This window comes from Oryctolagus cuniculus, chromosome 20 (genome assembly GCF_964237555.1).
Source record: "Oryctolagus cuniculus chromosome 20, mOryCun1.1, whole genome shotgun sequence".
NCBI classification, from domain to species: domain Eukaryota; kingdom Metazoa; phylum Chordata; class Mammalia; order Lagomorpha; family Leporidae; genus Oryctolagus; species Oryctolagus cuniculus.
Genome location: NC_091451.1, coordinates 46,309,284 through 46,332,688, shown reverse-complemented (window position 1 = coordinate 46,332,688; position 23,405 = coordinate 46,309,284). Strand labels below are relative to the sequence as shown.

The following is a 23,405-nucleotide window of genomic DNA, read 5'->3' as shown; positions in this document are numbered from 1 at the left end:
GTTCTTGGTCTGAACACTCTTAAAAGGTCTGACTCTGTACCTCACAGCACCACACGCTGTAAAGCCTAAGAGGAGCCTGGCAGAGTACTTCAAGACCTAGGATCATTTGTGAAAACAAGAGGGGTCATGCAAAGTTTTCCCTGTCCTGCAGGCAGAAATCTGTAACATTAGAAACTTCTAGTAAAGTCATATACATACCAATACACACACATTCATGTACACACATACGCAAATGTATCTCATATTAAGTCACTTTTGAACTGTAAGAAATCTGATAATTAAAAAAAAAAAATCAGAGACTACTACAAAGAAATAAGTATACAAATCATTATCTATAAATCAGCCCAGTTGCCAAATTCTAGTTCTTAATGATTTTTAATCATAAGAAATATAATGTTACACATATACACAGAGTCAGAAAAGAGAACACAAAAATGAAAATATTTCTAGAAGCACTAAATAATAAATATCACTTTACAACTCAGACTTCAGTGACTGCGAGACAGGGAAATGAGACAGTGTGGTTTTAAGGGCAGAGGAAGAGTCTGCTTCAGCAGTCACTGAAGTTAGTGATGCCACATTTCCTGTCATCAATGAGATCCAAAAATAGAAACCTTACAATGCAATTTAATGTCAGAAAAAAAGAACGATGATGTCAGACATGACCATTAAATAACGCTCCAGTGAGGAGGCCACAGGACGACACACGATTTTACAGATTTCGACCTCGGCACTCTGACTCATGTCACATTAACTTCAACTTACTTTACACAACTCTTCCAAAAATAAGACAATCTGTAAGAGCCTGGTAAATTTGTTCTATTTACAATATATCTAATGTTTCTCTTTTTCTTTCTTTTCCTCTCTTTAATCTCAAACTAACTCTACCTTGCAGTTTCTGGAACTTTAACCTCAAGGAAGTCACCTGCAGTATGACGCTCTCCTTACTGACATCTTACACGCTTCACGCTGTCAATCACGCTCCTTCCATGCATGCTTGCCCCTCAGCCAGAGGAGACACTCTGCTCCCCTGGACTCTCCGGTCTCTTCCTCAGGCGGAGACTACGCTACCGCTCTGCTATCTGGGCCTTTGGCAAACAGCTGACGGTGGCTCATCCTTTAAGGGTGTGACTCCTGGTCTCAGGCCTTCATCCCTTTTCTCTTTTGGCCTTTGTGCAAGAAATTGATGTGCAAAAAATTATTTCATTTCCTTATTCACTGTCCTACAATGAAACCATGGTTTACCACCTACCTCCTCTGGGAAACCTCCCTGGTTTAAGGCAGTCCTTCTCATTATCACACAGCCAGTCAGGAGGTTCAGGCTCTGGACACTTTGAATCCTAAAGTCTTTCTCAAAATAAGCACTCAAATTTAACTTATCATTAGAAAATACTGACTGTTAATGCTTGAATTTTGACTATAAAAACCACGAAGTAAATAACATGCTACCATTTATCTTGGGGGAAAAATACAAATTTTCTTGCAAACACAGGTGAAATTTTGTACCTGTTCTCTTTGCCATTCTGAATCACTGAGTGTCTATCAGCTGTGGTTCTCTCACTGCAAACGTAAGTATTTCGCCGTGTCATTCCACCAGATGCTGTGTTACTCTACAAAAAAGGGCATTTTTATGTTCCATTATTTGGCCAAGTACAGCACAACAACAAAAAAACTCACCTACACAGACATGAATACTCAGTCATTAAATCAAATTATACTAAAACATCAACCATAATGTCCAAAACATCAGAAGAGGGTTTGAGGGCAGTAATCTCTATGTTCTCTCCTGGCAGAAGAAACGCAAGGTAACCATGGTAGGATGACTCTGAAAAGCTGGTCTATAGGGGCTGGCGCTGTGGCACAGTAGGATAAGCCTTCGCCTGCAGTGCCAGCATCCCATATGGGCACCAGTTTTGTGTCTCAGCTGCTCTTTCTTCTGACCTAGCTCTCTGCTTATGGCCTGGGAAGGCAGGACAGGATGACACACGTGCTTGGGCCTCTGCAACCTAAGTGGGAGATCCTTAAGAAGCTCCTGGCTCCGGGCTTTGGACTGGCCCAGCTCCAGCTGTTATGGCCATCTGGGGAGTGAACCAGCAGATGGAAGATCCTTCTGTCTCTGTCTTTAACCCTATTTCTTAAATAAATAACGCATTTTTTTTTAAAAAAGGTAAAGCTGGTCTACAAAAACAATAAAATAATAATTCATGAATTACTTTAAATAGGACAGTAGGGTAATTATGTATTTTTAAAAGCAAATATTTTTCAAAGTTAAAAAAGCAAGATTATATGGGGCTGGTTTTACAGCATAGTGGGTAGTAAAGCCACCCTCTGTGGTGCTAGCATCACATATGAGCACCAGTGTGTCCCAGACGTTCTACTTCCAATCCAGCTGTGAATGGCTTGGGAAAAGCAACAGAAGATGGCCCAACTGCTTGGGTCCCTGCCTCCCCCTGGGAGTCCTGGATGGAGCTGGATTCAGGTCAGCAGTATAATTATAGACAATTACCTAATGCTCTCTCTCATTTTCTTCCCCTTGTGATTTCATTAATCCGTGATCCTCGGCACATGGCAAGAACTCCAACAATGTTCTTTCTCCTAATAGCCCTCTGAAGACTCAGTGCAAACACTGTGGCCAGGGCACGCAGTCAGGAGGCTTCTGTCTGCTGGCACTATATGCTGCACTTTACACCCTCTGAGCCTAACAGGTCAGCCCATTTCTCAGTGCCTATCACAACCTAGAGCTCAACAGATGCTGGGGAGTCACTGGACAGGCCCAGAGAGATCTGATCACTCAGATCGTATGTGGGTGCTGTCATGTGACATGCTGCATCCCTTGAAAAAGCATGTTGAAACAATTGCCAATTCAACAGTGTTAAGAGGTTAGGCTCTCACGAGGTGAGTGGGCCACGAGGGTTCTGCCTTCATCAATAGGTTAGTGTCTAATAAAGAGCTTTAGGGAAGGGCTGGTGCTGTGGTGTAGCAGGTAAAGCCGCTGCCTGCAGTGCCCACATCCCACATGGGCATCAGTTGGGAGGCCCGGCTGCTCCACTTCCAATCCAGCTCTCTGCTATGGCCTGGAAAAGCAGTAGAAAATGGCCCAAGTGCTTGGGCCCCTGCACCCACATGGGAGACCAGGAAGCTCCTGGCTTCTGGCTTCAGATTGGCTCAGCTCCGGCCACTGGAGCCATTTGGGAAGTGAGCCAGCGGATGGAAGACCTCTGTCTGTCTGTCTGTCTCTCTCTGCTTCTTCAAATAAATAAATAAAATCTTAAAAAAAAAAAAAAAAAAAAAAAAAGAGCTTTACGGAGTTAAGTTTGTCCCAGACACAGCAACTGTCTCCTTTGGAGAACATAGCAACAAGGCACCATTTTTTTTTTTAAATTTCTTTCCTTATTTTATTTCTTCCTTAAGAGTTACTTCTTATTTGAAAGGCAGAAGCAGAGAGAGGGGGAAGGATATATATGAAAAGAAATATTTCTTAAAAGATCCAATTTCTTTTTTTCCCCCCTTTTAAAGATTTATTTATTTGAAAGGCAGAGTCACAGAGAGGCAGAAGCAGAGGCAGAGAGAAGTCTTCCATCTGCTGGCTCGATTCCCAAATGTCTGCAACAGCCAGAACTGGGCCAGGTTGGAGCCAGGAGCCAAGAGCTTCTTCTCGCTCTCCCAAGTGGGTGCAGGGGCCCAAGGACTTGGGCCATCTTCCACTGCTTTCCCAGGCCATAGCAGAGGCTGGAATAGATAGAAGAGGAGCAGCTGGACACAAATGGGCACCCATATGGGATGCCGGCACCACAGCTGAAAGCTTAGCTTACTATGTTAAAGTGTCAGCCCCTAAGAAATATTTTCCATCACTGGTTCACTCCCCAAATAGCCACAACAGCTCAGGTAGGAGCAAGTCAAAGCCAGGAGACAAGAACTCCATAAAGTTCTCCCACATGAGTCATCTTCCATTGCTTTCCCAGACGAATTAGCAGGGAGCTGGATAGGAAGAGAGACAATCAGGACTCTAATGGGTGCTCATGTGGGATGCTGATGTCACACCCAGCGGATTAACCTGCTGCACTACAACGCTGGTTCCGCAAGGAACCATCTTGGAAACAGCACAGCCCTCACCAGAACCCTCAAGGTTCCCTTGCTGGAACCCTGATCTTGGGCCGCCCACTCCAGCGAAAGTGAATTACCCAGGCTCAAGTGTTCTGTTAAGGCTAAGAGGGAGCGTCAACTCCAACACTACACCCACAGGACCACTCTCTGGATCAACACTACTTACACTAGGGACAGCAGAGCTTTTCTTGCGTTCAGGAATATCTGCCTTATTGGGATTACTTGCATTGCCAAGCATTGGGCTGGCTGGAGCAATCCCCTTTCCTGCAGCAGCACTGACGCCCGTTTTCCGGGAGGGGATTCCATCTTCTTTGAGGTCACTATCTGCAGTGCTGGTCTGACTCCGTTTTGGATAGGCCACAACAGAAGGAACAGCTGGTCCAGCTAAAATAAAGAGTGCAGGTTTTAAGACAGAACAGTTTTCCATCTTACTTTGTAAAAATATACATATGTTGTAAGATGACCTAAGATTGTTAAAAGTAAACATTAAAATCCTGTTTTCCACTGATACATGTTTACTCTATACAATGAATTCACTTTTGAAATTTCACTTATTAGTCTTTTTGTGCCTTTTTCCTTTTTAAAAAAGATTTACTTATGGATTTGAAAGGCAGAGTTATAGAAAGCGAGCGAGAGGGAGAAGGAAAGATTGTCCATCTGCTGGCTCATTTCTCAAATGGCTGCAATGGCCAGGGTAGGGCCACTCCAAAGCCAGGTGTCTAAAACTCCATCCAGGTCTCCCATGTGGGAGCAGAGAGCTGGAACAGAGTTGGAGCACCCGGACTCAAACTGGTGCTCAATGGGATGCTGGTGTAGACTGTGGTTTAACCTGTGTACCACAGACCTGGCCCTCTGCCTTTTTTTTTTTTTTAATGTTTTATTTATTTATTTATTTATTTATTTATTTATTTATTTATTTATTTCAAAGTCAGAATTACAGAGAGAGACAGAGGGAGAAACAGCTGCAACAGCCAGGACTGGGATAGGATGAAGCCAGGAGCCAGGAGCTTCATGAGGGTGCAGGGGTCCAAGGACTTGAGACAGCTCTGCTGCATTCCCACCAGGCTTATTAGCAGGGAGCTGGATCTGATACAGAGCAGCCAGGACTCAAACTGCTATCCATATGAAATGCCAGCGGTGTAGGCGGCTGCTTTACCTGCTACACCAAAAAGCTGGCCCCTCCTTTTCTCAAACATTAAAAAATCTGGGGCCAGAGCTATGGCGTAGTGGTTAAGACACCATCTGCAGTGATGGCATCCCACACTGGTGCTGGTTCGAGTTCCGGCTGTGCAACTTCTGATCTAGCTCCCTGCTAACGTGCCTGGGAAAGCAGCAGATGATGACCTCAGTGCTTGGGCCCCCGCACCCAAGTGGGAGACCTGGAAGAAGCTCCTGGATCCTGGCGTCAGCCTGGCCCAGTCCTGTCTATTGTGGCCATTTGGGGAGTGAACCAGTGGATGGAAGATCTCTGTCTCTCCCTCTCTAATTCTGACCTTCAAATAAACAACATTTAAAACAAACAAAAAAGATTAAAATTTTAAAGTTTATTTATTTGAAGGGCAGTGACATGAACAGAGACAGATGGTGAGTGTGTACATGTGTGAAAGGGAAAGAGAGAGAGATGGGGGGGGGGGGCGGACAAAGAATAGATTTTCCATCTGCTAGTTTATTACTCAAATCCCCACAACTGGGTCAGGCCAGATTTTGCCAAAGCCAGGAGTCAGGAACTTCATCTGGGTCTCCCATGTGGGTGGCACGAACCCAAGTACTTGAGTCACCACTGCTGTCTCCCAAGGTATGCTACAGTAGGAAGCTGGATTAGAAATGGATGTGGGGCTCAATACTAGGCACTCTAATATGGGATATGGCCACCCAAGTGGCAGCTTAACCTGCTGGGTCACAATGTTTTCCCCAAAACTATTTTTTTTTTTAAGATTTTATTTGAGAGGTAGAGTTACAGTGAGAGGGAGAGACACAGAGAAAGGTCTTCGTTCTGTGGTTCACTCCCCAAATGGTTGCAAAGGTCAGAGCTGAGCTGAACCAAAGCCAGGAGCCAGGAGTTTCTTCCTGGTCTCCCACATGGGTGCAGGGGCCCAAGCATTTAAGTATCTTCTACTGCTTTCCCAGGCCATAGCAGAGAGCTGCATTGGAAGAGGAGCAGCCAGGAATAGAACCAGCACCCATATGGGATGCTGGCACCACAGGTGGAGGATAACCTACTGCCCCACAGTGCCAGCCCCATCCCCAAAGCTTTTTTAATTAGTAACTATCTAGAAACTTCCTTTAAAAACAATTTACAGAGGTGTTACTACATAAATAACTAACCAAACCACTAAATATACAACATGCAAAGTGTAGATTCATCTCCGTGAATTACAGCTTATTTTGTATAGTGGATACCTTTACCTTATGGAACAAAACAGTAGATATCTTACAGGTATTTCTTTTGAAGATCTACCTTGGATTCTAAAAGAGCACTCACAGGCTTCTAGGTAAACAGGAAGCTGAGCAGACAGGGAAAGGTGGCAGAGAAGAAAGCATGTTCTTCCTGCAAGCTGCAGGGAGGAAATGGGTGATGTCCCTGAGAACAGCACCGTGCAGGTGCCTGCAGTAAGCTGTATGGAGATGCCACTGTAGTACAGGAGACTCCGGATGCAAACAGCTTGGGAAATGAACATGAGAGCTAGGAAACACATCAGATATGATGCCTTGCACCAAATGCTCATGATTTATTCTAAGGTGTAAGTGAGACTGAATTTGAGGTCTGTTGAAGTGGGCATCTGGAGAAGTTACTTCTGGGAGAAAAATCTAAATGGTAAAAGTATTTGGAATTTAACTAAAAGTGAAGGAAGGGCTCATTGAGGTTGGCAATTTTCACATTATAAAACAAAGCATCAATCAAGTATAGGTAACACTATCTTCATCACTGTTTTCTTCCTAAAATCAGGGCAGACTTACTAACACTGCACACTTTCAGGTTACCACTGACTTGGAGTTTTTATCATTTTTATTTAGAAAATACAAACTCAAGATTTGAGTTCTGAATGGAAACAGACATTACTCCAATCCACTGACCCCACTTATTTTCCTGCACTCATTTATGTCTGTATATTTAGCACTACACCCTCATTACATGTATGGATCATGAACACCAGTCAGGAGACAGAACAGTCCCCTCTAAAGACCCTGAGAGCTACCCTGCCACAGCTACAGCTGCCTCCCTCCACCTCACCCAATCTCATCTTTACAATTCTGCACTTCAAGAGATGTCTGGACAGTCACTGGTTTGTAACGTTTGGAGTTGTTTTCCTACTCACGGCAATCCCCGTGAGCTGTACTCAAGTTGCTGTGGGCATCTCCATCTATTCCTGTACATGGTGTAGACTATAGTGTGGACATTTTACAATGAAATTTGGTTTTTATGTAGTCAAATGTGTTTGTTTTTTTTTTTTTTAAGATTTAGTGTTTGAGGTCATAGTTAGAAAGATCTTCATCAGTCCATGTTAAAAAGCACATTATCCCATGTTTTCTTTTAATATTTCTCAGATTCTTTTTTTTTACTTTCATGTTCAGTCCACCTGGAATTCATCCGTGTGTAAGATGTGAGAAATGGATCCAAACGCACACTTTTCTGATAACTACAAAGCCGTCCTAACAGCACTCACTGATTAGTAAGCCAATGATTTCTTATTTGAGAGTCAGGCTGGCAGAGTTCCTATCTACTGGTCCACTCCCCAAATGCCAACAGCAGCTGGGGCTGAGCTGGGACCACCAAACCCAAGAACTGGGAATGCAATCCAAGTATTCCACACGGATGACAGGAACCCAATCACCTGAGTCAACAGTTGCTGCCTCCCACAGTCTGCAGTAGCAGGAAGCTGGAGTCACAAGTCAGAGCTGGGATTGAACTCAGGTACTCTAATGTGAGATGTCTAGGCCAAATGCTCATCCCTTTGTGTTTTCTAATTTTTAAAAAAGATTTTATTTATTTGAAAGGCAGAGTTACAGAGAGAAACAGAGACAGAGATAGATCTTATATCCACTGGTTCACTTCCCAAAAGGCCAGGTGGAAGTCAGGAGCCTGGAGCTCCATCTGGGTATCCCATGTGGGTGGCAGGGGCCCAAGCACTTGGGTCATTTTCTGCCACTTCCCTAGGCACATTAGCAGGGGCCTTCATTAGAAGTGGAGCAGACCAGGGTCTGGCACTGTGACATAGCAGGTAGATCTGCCCCCTGCAGTACTGGCATCCCATATGGGCGCCGGTTTGTGTCCCGACTACTCCATTTCTGATCCAGCTCTCTACTATGGCCTGGGAAAGCACTAGAAGATGATTCAAGTCCTTGTGCCCCTGCACCTGCATAGGAGACCCAAAAGAAACTCCTGGCTTCAGATTGGTGGAGCTCTGGCTGCTGCAGCCAAATGGGGAGTGAACCAGTAGATGGAAGACCACCCCTCCCCTCTCTTTCTCTGTAAATTTTTTAAATAAACAAATCAATCTTTAAAAAAAGGAGAACAAGTGGAGTGGCCAGGACTTGAACAGTGCTCAGGGATGCTGGCACTGCAGTCAGGTGTTTAACCTGCCCCCATTCCTCTCTACCCTTTTTTTTTTTTTGAAATCAAGATAAAGAACCCCATCAAGGGGCCCGGTGCTGTGGTGTAGTGGGTAAGGCTGCTGCCTGCAGTGCCGGAATCCCATATGGGTGCCGGTTCAAGTCCCGGCTGCTTTGCTTCCGATCTGGTACTCTGCTGTGGCCTGAGAAAGCAGTAGAAGATGGCCCAAGTCCTTGGGCCCCTGCATCCATGTGGGAGACCCAGAGGAAGCTCTTGGCTCCTGGCTTTGGATCGGCACAGCTCTGACCGTTGAGGCCAACTGGGGAGTGAACCAGCAGATGGAATACCTCTCTCTGCCTCTCCTTCTCTGTGTAACTCTTTCAAGTAAATAAATAAATCTTAAAAAAAAAAAAAAAAAAAAAAAAGACCCTGTGGAAATAGGATGATCATCCTTCCTAGAAAAATGTTTACATCTGGGTACCAAATTAAGAAACATAGCTATGGATTACACCGGATTTGGGAGGGAGGAGGTGACAGTGAGTGGAGACGGGAGGACCTGCTGGGAGCAGGCCTAACTTTGGGTCTGCCTGCCTTTACCTGCTGTCAGGTCGACCTGCTTTGCCAGGGGACCCATTTGGAAACTATCCATTTTTATCACTTAAAAGAACAGTGCCACAGGTACAAACAAGCCTTCCTTTTGTTGACTACTATCTTCATTCTTCATTCTCACAAAGAAAAAAAGAATCCAGAGACAAGGGCAGTGATTTTTCTCTATAAATACATCTTTGGAAATATTCTTTTATGATTTTCCTTTTATAATAAAAAGTTATTTTTTAAGATACATGTAATAACTGCACATATTTATATATAGCGTAGCGTTCTGATCCACATATATGCAAACTTCCTTCTCTCTCCTTTTTTTTTTTTTTTTAAGGATTTTTTAATTTTATTTGAGAGGTAGTTACAGACACTGATAAGCAGAGACAGAGAAAGGTCTTCCTTCCGCTGGTTCACTCCCAAATGGCCGCAACAGCTGGCGTTGCGCCGATATGAAGCAGGGAGCCAGGAGCTTCTTCCTGGTCTCCCACACGGGTGCAGGGGCCCAAGGACTTGGGCCATCTTCTACTGCTTTCCCAGGCCACAGCAGAGAGCTGGATCGGAAGTGGAGCAGCCGGGTCTCAAACCAGCGCTCATATGGGATGCCGGCTCCACAGGCAGAAGATTAACCTACTGCACCATGGCGTCAGTCCCGCAAACTTCCTTCAGACATTACAAATTCCAAGAAAGAAGGATGACCATCAGTATACAAAGACCATTTCAGGGTAGGCATTGATACTGCTCAGTAGTTAGGATACTGCTCAGTACATCCACATTCCATCAGAGTACCTAGGCTGCAGCCCTCATTCTGATTCTAACTTGTTAGTGACCAACCCGGAAGGCAACTGGGGATGGCTCCAGTACTTGGGTCCCTGTTACCCGACTGGAGACTCAGATGGGGTTTTGGTCTACTGCCTTTGGCCTGGCCTAGACCCGCTTGTTGCAGGCATTTGGGGAGTGAGGATCTGTCTCTGTCACTATCTTTCAAATAAAATAAATAAATAAATAAAATTTTAAAAGACCACTCCAGGGGCCGGGGCTGTGGTGTAATGGGTGAAGCAGCTGCTTGTAACATCAGCATCCTATAGGGATGTAGGTTCAAGTCCTGGCTGCTGATACAGCTCCCTGCTAATGTACCCGGGAAAGCAAAAGATGGCCCAAGGGCTTGGGTCCCTGAATTCATGTGTGAGACCTGGAAGACACTTGTGGCTCCTTGCTTCAGTCTGGCCCAGCCTTGACTGTTATGGCCATTTGGGGAGGGGACCAGCAGAGCTCTCTGTCTGTGTCTCTGTAACTCTTTCAAATAAAATAAAATGTTTAAAAAAAAAAAAATAATGGCCGGCGCCGCGGCTCACTAGGCTAATCCTCCGCCTAGCGGCGCCGGCACACTGGGTTCTAGTCCCGGTCGGGGTGCCGGATTCTGTCCCGGTTGCCCCTCTTCCAGGCCAGCCCTCTGCTGTGGCCAGGGAGTGCAGTGGAGGATGGCCCAGGTGCTTGGGCCCTGCACCCCATGGGAGACCAGGAGAAGCACCTGGCTCCTGGCTCCTGCCATCGGATCAGCGCGGTGCGCCGGCCACAGCGCGCCGGCCGCGGCGGCCATTGGAGGGTGAACCAACGGCAAAGGAAGACCTTTCTCTCTGTCTCTCTCTCTCACTGTCCACTCTGCCTGTCAAAAAAATAAAAAAAATAAAATAAAAAAATAAATAAAAGATCACTCCAGTGAAGTGACTTAGTGGGCAAAATCAGATCCAGGAACAAGCAGTCCTAAGTTTTGTCCCAGGTGTCCCTCACCACTGTGTAATCTTGGGAGGCCTGTGATCGATCTCAGCCATACTGATAAAATGAGGGCTTGGTAAATGGGTTTAGATACCATGTTTAGAACTCATCTTCTAAAATTTTATGAGCTGGGAAAAAAAAAAAGAATTAATGATCCAGGTGGAATCCATGTGCTTACAGAAGAATTAACTTATTAAAATATTCTCCACAGAAATGAAGGAACAATTCCCTCTAAACTAGATGGTTTTAGGGCTATTAGAAGACATTTCACAATTGCTTTGTAATTATGTTGGCTACTGCATAAACACTTCAGCTATCAATGATGTGAGCACATCACCCTCGTACATCAATGTGTTCTCAGGTCTCTATTGCATCCAGAAGCAGCAGACACCACGGACAATTTACTGATGACAACAGTACACCATGCTGAGTCCACACCATGCAAAGGCAGGTGTCAGCTGAAAGAGAGTTCGAACTGGGAAATTTATTATCACTTTAAAAAAAAATTGAGGGGCTGGTGCTGTGGTATAGTGGGTAAAGCCACTGCTTGCAGTGCCGGCATCCCATATGGGTGCCGGTTCAAGATATGGCTGCTCCACTTCCGATCCAGCTCGCTGCTATGGCCTGGGAAGGCAGTAGAAGATGGCCCAAGTCCTTGGGCCCCTGCACCCACATGGGAGACCCAGAGGAAGCTCTTGGCTCCTGGCTTCGGAATGGCGCAACTCCGGCCCTCGTGATCAATTGAGTAGTGAACCAGCAGATGGAAGATCTCTCTCTCTCTCTCTTTCTGCCTCTTCTCTCTCTGTGTAACTCTTTCAAGTAAATAATTTTTTTTTAAAAAATTGAGAGGCAGAGTGACAGACAACAAGAACTGTATGCACACAGACAGAGCTCTCACTTGCTGGGTCATTCCCCAAATGCCTGCAACAGCCCTGGACCGAGCCAGGGGCTGCACCGGGAGCTGGGAACTCTGTTCAGCTCCCACGTGGATGGCAGGGCCCTGACTACTAAAACAAAACCCACTGCCTCTCAAGTCTACATCATAGGAAGCTGATCTGGACGTGGAGCTAGGACGTGAACTCAGGCATTCAGACTTGGGATGTTGGGCCTATATGTTTCAACCACTAGGCCAAACACCTGCCCCGTCATCACGTTTAGTACAAAACCACAAGCGTGGGGATGGGCCTTTGGCACAGCAGGTAAGACGTCATTTGGGATGCCGACATTCTACACTGTGGTATCTGGGTTCCAGTCCTGCCTTGACTTCCAGTTTTCTGTTCATGTGCGCCCTGGGAGGCAGCAGGTGATGGCTCAAGCACTTGGGTCCCTGCCACCTACATGGGAGACCTGGATGGAGTTCCAGGCTCCTGGCTTGGTCCTGGCCCAGCCTCGGCTGTTATGGGCATTTTGGGGAGTGAACCAGTAGATGGAAGATCTATTTTTCTGCCTTTCAAATAAAATGGAAAACAAAACAAAACAAAACAAAACAAAAAAAAAAAAACACAAAAGAACAGAAAAATACAATACATGAAAGCTGTTCACATCTAGAATGCTCTGTGTTCTAAGTGTCAAATCTCAAGATGAAAGAACAGAGGTGGAAAATGTCCAGAGAAGGGAGATGAAATAACAGATGAATAGGGGTTTCCAAGTGAGAATGTTTTTTTTTTTTTGGACAGGCAGAGTGGACACTGAGAGAGAGACAGAGAGAGAGAAAGGTCTTCCTTTTTTGCCGTTGGTTCACCCTTCAATGGCCGCCACGGCTGGTGCGCTGCAGCCGGCGCACCACGCTGATCTGAAGGCAGGAGCCAGGTTCTTTTCCTGGTCTCCCATGGGGTGCAGGGCCCAAGCACTTGGGCCATCCTCCACTGCACTCCCGGGCCACAGCGGAGAGCTGGCCTAGAAGAGGGGCAACCAGGACAGAATCTGGCGCCCTGACCGGGACCAGAACCCAGTGTGCCGGCGCCGCAAGGCGGAGCATTAGCCTATTGAGCCACGGCGCCATCCGAGAATATATTCTTAAAAGTTGGGACTATGGGCTAGTGTGGCACAGCAGGTTAGGCCGCCACCTGGGAAGCCTGCATCCTAGACTGGAGTGTCTGGTTCAAAGTCTAGGCTACTCTGCATCTGATCCAGCTTCCTGCGAACAGCCCCTGGAGACAGGGGTGAATACCTGAGTTCCTGCCAACCACGTAAGAAACACAGATGGAGTTCCTGGATCCTGGTTTTGGCCTGTTCTAGTCCTGGTTGTTCCAGGCATCTGGCGAACAGATGGAAGTTCTTTATGTCATCCTTTCAAACAAATAAATAAAATTTTTTTTAAAAAATGTTAGGACTAGACCTGTACAGATTTAGTTTCTGAATCGTAGGATACCCTCTCTCTCTATATATATTTTTAAAGATTTACTCGTTTATTTGAAAGGCAGAGTTACAGAGAGAAAGAGAGAGACTGACAGATCTTCAATCTACTGGTTCACTCCCCAAATGGTCATAATGGCTGGGGCTGAGGCTGGGCCAGGCAGAAGCCAGGAGCCCAGAGCTTCTTCTGGGTCTCCCATATGAGTAGCAGGCGTCCAAGCACTTGGGGCATCTTCCACTGTTTCCTAGCCACATTAGCAGGGAGCTGGATAGGAAGTGGAGTGGTTGAGTCTTGAACTGGTGCCCATATGGAACACTGGTGTCACAGGTGGCATATTTACCTGCCAAGCCACAGACCTGGCCTGAATACTCGCAATATTAGCATTCATAGTTTGGCGTCACTAGAGGCTTAGGACCAACCCAGAGGGACTGCCTTGAAGGCAAAGCAACTAGGGAGTTCAGTGAGCACACCCACTGGTGCCTTTAGCTTCCTAAAAGAGTGGATTCTATGATGAACTTAAGAATGAGGGTAGCTTGGCCGGCGCCGCGGCTCACTAGGATAATCCTCCGCCTTGCAGCGCTGGCACACCGGGTTCTAGTCCCAGTCGGGGTGCCGGATTCTTTCCCGGTTGCCCCTCTTCCAGGCCAGCTCTCTGCTGTGGCCAGGGAGTGCAGTGGAGGATGGCCCAAGTGTTTGGGCCCTGCATCCCATGGGAGACCAGGGGAAGCACCTGGCTCCTGCCATCGATCAGCGCGGCGTGTCGGCCGCCGCGGCCATTGGAGGGTGAACCAATGGCAAAGGAAGACTTTTCTCTCTCTCCCTCTCTCTCTCTCACTGTCCACTCTGTCAAAAAAAAAAAAAAAGAATGAGGGTAGCTTAACCACACCAATGGTTAGGAGTGTGGATGAGAATGACACAGCAAAAAATCTAACCCAATCAAGGCAGAATTGGACTATCCTGTCCAATATTACAGATAAAGGCCACATATGGCTGTGCATATGCTACTCCACTGAAATTTTAAATTAGTATTTCCTTAAATCAGGAGTACAATATCCACGATAGCACAGATGTACATTTTCATTGTCACTGAAAGCTCTAGAGTAAATCTAAAAGAGATGAACAGACCTAAAGCCCAAAGCAAGGGTCCAAGAGGGCAGATGGTAGATCAAAGTCTCACTCAGCAAAAGCACTCAATGTACAAAATGGGTCCAGCCACCAACTGCAGGCATGCTGGGAAATGTAGAGGGACAGCAGGCCTGTCTCCTGCCTGACAGATCCTGAGGGAGAGGTGCTTCCCAGTGGCAGGAGGCCCTTAGTGAGGGGAGATGCCCCAAGGGAACACACCGGAACAGCCTCACACTTACCATGGTCACTGTACCTTCTCTGTTTCTGGCTTGAAGAAACACTTCTCTGTACTTTGTGATGAGGAGACTGACCAGTACTGTTGTTGAGGTCACTGCTCGGCCTGACCTTAGCAAGTGAGAGATTGCTGCTAGAACTGGAATCACTAGCATCCAGCTAAGAGAAAATGAGAAAAACAGAGCAAACCACAACACGGATCCAAATGGCTTCTTCATTAGTAAACTAAACTTCTCATAGCACATAAAGCTTTCATATAGCTCATCTAGAGAGAAAGAATTACAATGTGCAAAAGCATTTTTCATGACTGCTAGAGAAACCCACAAAAAGTAGCATATTTATAGTCTTCTTTTGAGGCTTTTTCAAATAACTTAAAATGCTCTATCCACTTTGCCTGATATTTCTGATCATCTCTAAATTATTAAGGACTATAGGCTAAAGCTCAAGTTTGGACAGTATCATTAAGGGGTAAAGCTAAAATCATAGCTGCTAGCAGACCTAGTAGGCTGCTTCTTACAGGCAAATTTTAAAATATATCAAATATACATTAAAAAAAACCCTTAAGGACCAGTTCATATAAACTAACAATTTACATAAAGGTATTATGTAAATATTATCTTCCTCTCTGATCATTCTTACCTCTGAAGATTTTCTCCCCAACAACAAATACGTTGCTGTGATTTCATCATATTTCATTTTACTAAGAGATTCTTGAATTTCTTCTTGTGAATATCCCATTCCCACCATAATATCTAACAGAAAGATATAATACAGTTACTGTTTGGTTTGGGTAAGAAATCATTCTGTTATCGGGTATAATTTATTTGACCTGAAATGTTACACATTTTCTAACACACATGAACAGTTTGTTGTTTCATGGTTACTGGGTGCTACTGTAGAAACTGTAGAACTACGTTACCAATCTAACAACAGACAAGCTGCCTACACACGAGCCAAGACAGAGGTGTTACAGAGGTACAGACAGACAGACAAGACACACAGGCAGCCACAGGGCGATTACCTATTCTCTTCTGATCGGAGATGTCTAGTTCAGGTTCGACAAATGGTTTTAGTTCGTCTTCCTCATGCCCTGCATTGATCCACCTGTCCTTCATGATTTGCTGGAAAGGTGAACTGTTCATTAGCAGCAGAAAATATTCCAATAATTACAATATTAAGGAAACTTTATTTTCAACATTTCAATAATTATATCTCAAAGGAAAATTTAAAAATACATTTTTACTGTTTGAATTCCTTCTTAAAAAGTCTCAGGAACGTGCTCAGTATGTCACACATTCAACAAAGCTCTTAAAATCCCGTGAAGACCCTCTGAAGCGGTTGCTCACTTCTGCTGTGATTACCTCTAGAGTGCCTCGTTTGATTGGATTCAGCACCAGGAAGCGTTTGAGGAGGTTTTCACAGTCTGTGGACATGTAGAAAGGGATTCTGTATTTCCCTCTTAATACTCTCTCTCTCAGTTCCTTTGAGGAGGCAGAGAAGAAAGAAAGCGAGTGAGCTGACTTCTAGGTTTTTAAAACTCCTTTACAGTTTTGTGAAGTACACAAAAGTAACTGCTTTTTATACCTTTAGATTTTGCCCGTCAAAGGGAAGGGACCCGCTGACTAGCGTGTACAGGATGACGCCAAGACTCCACACGTCAACTTCTGGCCCATCGTACTTCTTGCCCTGGAAGAGCTCGGGGGCTGCGTACGGAGGACTGCCACAAAACGTATCCAGTTTACTGCCAACAGTAAACTCATTGCTGAAACCAAAGTCTGCTATTTTAATGTTCATATCCGCATCTAACAATAGATTTTCAGCCTAGAGGAAAACACCAAGACAAAAATGAAATTTACTCAAAATATAATCAGAAAATGATAGGATTAGCATTTCATAAAAATTTTTCAAAATGAGGGCCAGCACCGCGGCTCACTAGGCTAATCCTCCACCTAGCGGCGCTGGCACACCGGGTTCTAGTCCCGGTCGGGGTGCCGGATTCTGTCCCGGATGCCCCTCTTCCAGGCCAGCTCTCTGCTGTGGCCAGGGACTGCAGTGGAGGATGGCCCAGGTGCTTGGGCCCTGCACCCCATGGGAGACCAGGAAAAGCACCTGGCTCCTGGCTCCTGCCATCGGATCAGCGCGGTGCGCCGGCCGCAGTGCGCTGGCCGCGGCGGCCATTGGAGGGTGAACCAACGGCAAAAGGAAGACCTTTCTCTCTGTCTCTCTCTCTCTCTCACTGTCCACTCTGCCTATTAAAAAAAAAAAAAAAAATTCAAAATGATATGAAATTATTATCTCGTAATGACAAAGTATTTTTTTCTAGAGAAAAACAGGAGGCAATTTAGAATTCCTAATTAAAAAAAAAAATTTAGTAGCTCTTCCTTCCAGCACTTCATTTATTATTATTATTATTTTTTAAAGATTTTATTTATTTATTTGAAAGTCAGGCCGGCGCCACGGCTCACTAGGCTAATCCTCTGCCTTGCGGCACTGGCACACTGGGTTCTAGTCCCAGTCGGGGCGCCGGATTCTGTCCCGGTTGCCCCTCTTTCAGGCCAGCTCTCTGCTGTGGCCCAGGAGTGCAGTGGAGGATGACCCAAGTGCTTGGGCCCTGCACCCCATGGGAGTCCAGGATAAGTACCTGGCTCCTGCCATCGGATCAGCGTGGTGCGCCGGCCACGGTGGCCATTGGAGGGTGAACCAACGGCAAAGGAAGACCTTTCTCTCTGTCTGTCTGTCTCTCACTGTCCACTCTGCCTGTCAAAAAAAAAAAGAAAAGAAAAAAAAGTCAGAGAGTTACGAAGAGAGAGGAGAGAAGAGAGAAGAGAGAGAGGTCTTCCATTCGATGGTTCACTCCCTAACTGGCTGCAACGGCCAGAGCTGCGCTGATCCGGAGCCAGGAGCCAGGAGCTTTTTCCGGGTCTCCTACATGGATGCAGGGGCCCAAGGACTTGGGACATCTTCTACTGCTTTCCCAAGCCATAGCAGAGAGCTGGATTGGAAGAGGAACAGCCGGGACTAGAACCGGAGCCCATATGGAATGCCGGCACTTCAGGCCAGGCTGTTAACCCGCTGCTCCACAGTGCCGGCACCTATTTATTATTTACTTTTAAAGATTTTATTTATTTGAGAGATAGAGCTATAGAAAGAGAGAGGGAGACACAGAGAAAGGTTTTCCATCCACTGGTCCACTCCCCAAATGGCCACAATGGCCTGAACTGAGCAGATCTGAGGCCAGAAGACAAGAGCTTTCTCCAGTTCTTGTGTGGGAGACCCCAGAAGAAGCTCCTGGCTCCTGATTGGACCAACTCTGGCAGTTGCAGCCATTTGGGAAGCAAGCCAATGGATGGAAGACCTCTCTCTCTTTGCTTCTGCCTCTCTCTAACTCTGTCTTTCAAATAAGTAAATAAATCTTAAAAAAAAAAAAATTAATGGTAGGGGCTAGCACTGTGGTGTAGCAGGTGAAGTCGCCGCCTGCAGTGCTGGCATCCCATATGGGTGCCAGTTCGAGTTCCAGCTGCTGCACTTCCAATTCAGCTCTCTGCTATGGCCTGTAGATGCCATGCCACGCTATTGCTCCAGCTGGTTCACTCCCCATATGGCTACACAGCTGGGGCTGGGCCAGGCCAAAGCCGCAACAGTAGAACTCCAGCCAGGTCCCCCACGTGGGTGGCAGGGGCCTAAGCACTTGGGACTATTCTCTGCTGCCTTTCCAGATGCACTAGCAGGGAGCTGGAATGGAAACAGAGTAACCAGGACTCACACTGTGCTCCAAAACAGCATGCCAGTGTTCCACACGGTGGCTTACCCTGCTGTGGCCACAATTTCAGCCCCTGGCATTCTGAGTTTTTTGTTTCGTTTTGTTCTGCTTTTTCCATTTTCTTTGAAAAAAACGCAAAGACAGAAATCATCCATTTGCCGATTCACTCTCTAAATTCTTGCCATAGCCAGTGCTGTGCCAGGCCTAAGCTAAAACGCAGAAGTCAATTCAAGTTTCCCATTTGGGTGGCAGAAACCCAAGCATTTGTGGCATCATCTACATTATTGGCATTGTTGTACCAAAATGCTACAAGATATGCATGAGCAGATCAGAAGAGGAGCCAGGACTGAAACCAGGCACTCCTGATATAGGATGTGGGCATCCCAAGTGGTGATTTAACAGCTGCATCAAATGGCCTGCCCCTCACCTTTTTGTTTTCACTTTGACATATATTTATCTATCTGAAAGGAGAGTTACAAAGAGAAAGAGGGAAATACAGAGATCTTTCACCTATTGGTTCACTTCTCAAATGGCTGCAATGGCCCAGGCTGAAACCAGGAGCCAAGAACACCTTCCAGGACTCCCACATGGGTACAAGGGCCCAAGCCCAGGGGCCATCCTCTACTGCTTTCCCAGAGACATGAACAGGGAGCTGTATCAGAAGTGGAGTGGCCAGGACATGAACTGGGGCCCATATGGGATGTAGAAATTGAAGGTGGTGGTTTAACCCACATGTCATAACGCTGGTCCTCATTACTTGTTTTTAAGATTATTCTGGGTGTAATGTAAAAAGCATTTTTTTTTAACCTGCTATGCCAAAGCCTAGGTCCCTCAAATAAATGTTGAAAAGAAAAAACAAAGCTATATCTGGAAGAGAAGCAGGGTATAGACTTGAGCATGTGGAAATGCTACTGGGGAGAAGACAGTAGTCAGAGTAATCACAGGAATGCAGAGGAAAGAGGCAAAGGATAGAGCTCAGATGTCAGACCACAGGCAAGGCAAGCACAGGCACTCCACTCTCCTGCGACCAGAGAAGAGCGAAGGATACATGCAGGTGTAGTCAGGCTTGAGGACCTGCTGGAAAACCACTGTCAAATGTGAAACCTTCTACTTACTATGTCAAGAGCCAAGGCAGTAGTAGAAGACCAGAGAGGAGTCTCAAACAGGACTTCTGAGGCCAGCGCTGTGGTGCAGCAGGTTAAGCCACGGCTTGTGATACCCACATCCCATACCAGAGTACTGATTCAAGTCTTAGCTATTCTGCTTCTAATCTAGCTCCCTGTTAATGGGCCAAGACCCTGGTCCCTGCCACCCACATGGGAGACCTGGATGGAGTTCTTGGCTCCTGGCTTTGGCCTGGACCAGCCCTGGCTACTTGCAGCCATTTGGGGAATGAATCAGCAGATGAACAATCTATAACTCTGTTTTTATTATTATTATTATTATTATTTTTATTTTTTGACAGGCAGAGTGGACAGTGAGAGAGAGAGAAAGGTCTTCCTTTGCCGTTGGTTCACCCTCCAATGGCCACCACGGCCGGCGCGCTGCACTGATCCGATGGCAGGAGCCAGGTGCTTACCTGGGTCTCCCATGGGGTGCAGGGCCCAAGCACTTGGGCCATCCTCCACTGCACTCCTGGGCCACAGCAGAGAGCTGGCCTGGAAGAGGGGCAACCAGGAAAGAATCCGGCGCCCTGACCAGGACTAGAACCCGGTGTGCCAGCGCCGCAAGGCGGAGGATTAGCCTAGTGAGCTGCAGCGCCGGCCTGTAACTCTGTTTTAAAAACATGAATCTAAAAAAAAAAAAAAAAAAAAAAAAAAAAAAAAAAAAAAAAAGGCACTGCTATAAACAGGATGGAAACAGAAACAGCTGCCAGGCAGCACCCTCAGCATTGAGGATGCTGTCCTGGTAGGGTGGTGTGATGACTGTCCTCTAGAAGAAACTACTACCCACTTTCACTGAAATGTAACCTCTAATAAACTTTACTATAACCTGATTAAAATGATTCAATTATTATAGGATTTATCGCTTTCTTGATCATACAAACTAATCTCTGTCTCATTTGTCTAACGATTCTTGGGAGAACTGAACACATACAAATAGGGCATACACTTAGGAAGGGGGCTTGCACTCACCTTGAGGTCTCTGTGCACGATTCGTTTTTGGTGGCAGTACTGTACTGCAGACACGATCTGGAGAGGAAGGGAGGGAGAGAGAGATTGAGAGGGAGACCCAAGTCAGTCACCATGCGTGTAGATTCGTAATTAAGATGGAAATGCTCTATCAATGTTCACACATGCAAAATATGCAGTAAGCACTTGAATGTCTGTCTGGGTTTCTAAAAACAATTTCCTAGAAAAATTCAGGGGTAAGGACAAGGAGAGCAGGGTGAGACAACGTTCTCCTTGCTCTCGCTGGTTCATCTTACCTGCTGCATTCACTTCACATGGAATGTGGTGCCACAACTCAACTAACTGCCTGGGTCTCAACGATCCCAGCTGCCCAAAGGCCCAGGACCAGATGATCTAGTTCACCCTTTTTCTTTAGATTTATTTATTTATTTGCAGACTGTCGGGGCGGGGGTGGAGGGGTTGTGTGAGAGAGAGAAAGGTAGGGGGAGACAGAAAAAATCTTCTGTCCATTGGCTTACTTAAATGCCTGCAACAGCCAGGACAAGGGCAGATGGAAGCCAGGGGCCAGGAACTCATCCAGATCTCCTATGCGGAAGGCAGTATTAGGGCCATGTTATTCTGTCTCTCAGGTACATTAACAGGAAGCTGGACAGAGTGGCTAGTACTTCAATGAGGCACTCCACCACTTGGGCCCACCTGTACTGGACATGAAACCTTACAGAAGCTTGTCTGGTATTCTGGTTTACAATAAGCATGGAGAAGCTGGGCTGGGCTGGGCTGGGGATGGGATGGGATCATGTCATAGTCAGGGCTTTGTTAAGCAGCATCATTATCTTATTTAAAATGAGTATTTGTAACATTAGATCCACTCACAATTAACTAACGGTTCAAAATTCCAATGTCTGCTTTGGATGACCGCCACTGCTGCTGCGTGCTGCAGCATGAAAGCTGGGAAAGTGCCACAGTCTGGTTTTCCAGAGCAAAGTCACAGGCACACTGCACCTAGGACAGCGGCAAACTTAGCTTCCCAGTGCCTGACCCATTTTTTCCCTTTTCCCATTTTTCTAATTTTTTTTCTCGTACTGAGATTTCTTATATATAATTTAGAATCTGCTTTTGATTCAGATTTGACAATCCTGCCCTTTCTCAAAGAGATCAAATAATTTATCTTTCTTTAGCTCCAAACTAACTTGATGCCACAACAAATCGAACATACTCAACTTTAGCCTATTGCTTTTACGCATTTTGTACCAGGTTGGAAAGAGTCGTTGCTACAGAAGGCTGAGGACCTGAATGTTTCTGGGCTAAAACACGAATGTTAGCCTAATTCAAATACAGTCTTACTTGAAAAATGGAGGCACCAACATGACCAGTCCACTGAGAAAGAGGTAAGAGAAAGAATCCATTCTTTTCCTTCGAAAATAATAAGATTTAAGCCAAAAAATAAAAAATGGCATAGAAAGTAATCTGGGTGAGGAGGGGAGAACAGCAAAGGAAAAACCATCTGCCGATGAATGTGGAAAGAAGGGCCCATCGAAGGCAGAAAACACATCACAAATAGTGTACTTTGTGTGTGGCACATCTTCCTCTTTGTCATAAACAGGAAGTTGTTTTTTGTTTTCGTTTTCATTTAAAATAATGACACACTATCAGCTCCTAGGAAGTGTGGTATTTAGAAACACAAAGCGGGGACACCAGTATCATGCTTGATCCTTCTGGATGTAAGGAATATGTCTTAGGCAAATATCCTGGCAAGAAGGGACTGCACTAATTCCACGTGCTGTGCTGTAAATCAGGTCATTAACTGTAAAAGCACACATACAAACCATTTTTCCTGGTCTAAGTCAAGGCTTTTGGAATTTCTGCAGCAACCTTGAAATAAAAATCTGATTAATTTCTGCAGGATTTAGGTTAGCAAATGTCCAAGTCCCTCTGGCAAGCTGGATCCCGCAGGGGAAGGATAGAGATGGCAGGGGATAGGAAAGGAGTTGTGGGTTCAGCTTCAGCCCTACTCTTGCTAGTTTGTACTAGCTCTTTCCTGATGGTCAATAACCTGTATCCACATCAATATCTCCAAGTCAGATTTACCTGACAGGAAGAATTTAAGTTGTATTGGGCAAAAAAATCTTTGCTTCCAGGTAGCCAATTGATAACAAGTGTTATCCAGTTATGGAAAGGGTAGGCTTACTTCGTAATAAAAGTTTTTGGGTCGGTGCTGTGGCGTAGCAGGTAAGGATGCCACCTGCAGTGTCGGCATCCCATATGGGTGCAAGTTCGAGTCCCAGCTGCTCCACTTTCTGATTTAGCTCTCTGCTACAGCCCGAGAAAGCAGTGGAGGATGACCCAAGTCCTTGGGCCTCAGCACCCACATGGGAGACCTGGAGGAAGCTTCTGGCTTTGGATCAGCTCAGCTCCGGTCATTGCAGCCATCTGGGGAGTAACCATCGGATGGAAGACTTCTTTCTTTCTCTCTCTACCTCTGCCTCTCTGTAACTCTGCCTTTCAAATAAATAAATAAATCTTTAAAAAAAAAAAAAAAGTTTGCGTTTCCTCTCATAGGCCACAAATCAAATTATATTAGAACTGGAAAGAAACACAGATTTTCATCAAGCATCACTTTATCTTTTTATAGAAAAGTGAAGACAAGAGAAGTAAAATGATGGCCAAAGTTAGCGTCACCTTTGATATTTAGTAGATTTTAGTTCAAAGTACCTATTAATATGTTTTTTAAACTCTTAAATTAAAGGAACAGCAAAAGTTAAGAGACTT

General features: G+C 45.6%; 1 protein-coding gene across 12 annotated transcripts in view; it reads right to left on the bottom strand.

The window, feature by feature from the left end:
* Positions 1-23,405, bottom strand: part of MARK3 (microtubule affinity regulating kinase 3) — a 106,601-nt gene that overhangs the window by 17,300 nt on the left and 65,896 nt on the right. For 9 of the 12 annotated variants that reach the window (XM_008248643.4, XM_002721712.5, XM_008248640.4 and 6 more), the window contains 8 exons: positions 20,640-20,696; positions 16,329-16,565; positions 16,106-16,225; positions 15,766-15,865; positions 15,384-15,496; positions 14,750-14,903; positions 4,271-4,488; positions 1,507-1,610 (listed from right to left, as the gene is read on the bottom strand). In XM_008248643.4, the coding sequence (XP_008246865.1) occupies positions 1,507-1,610; positions 4,271-4,488; positions 14,750-14,903; positions 15,384-15,496; positions 15,766-15,865; positions 16,106-16,225; positions 16,329-16,565; positions 20,640-20,696 (1,103 nt within the window). The remainder of the gene's footprint in view (positions 1-1,506; positions 1,611-4,270; positions 4,489-14,749; positions 14,904-15,383; positions 15,497-15,765; positions 15,866-16,105; positions 16,226-16,328; positions 16,566-20,639; positions 20,697-23,405) is intronic. The other 3 variants (XM_017337734.3, XM_070065438.1, XM_017337735.3) reach the window with 1 other exon arrangement.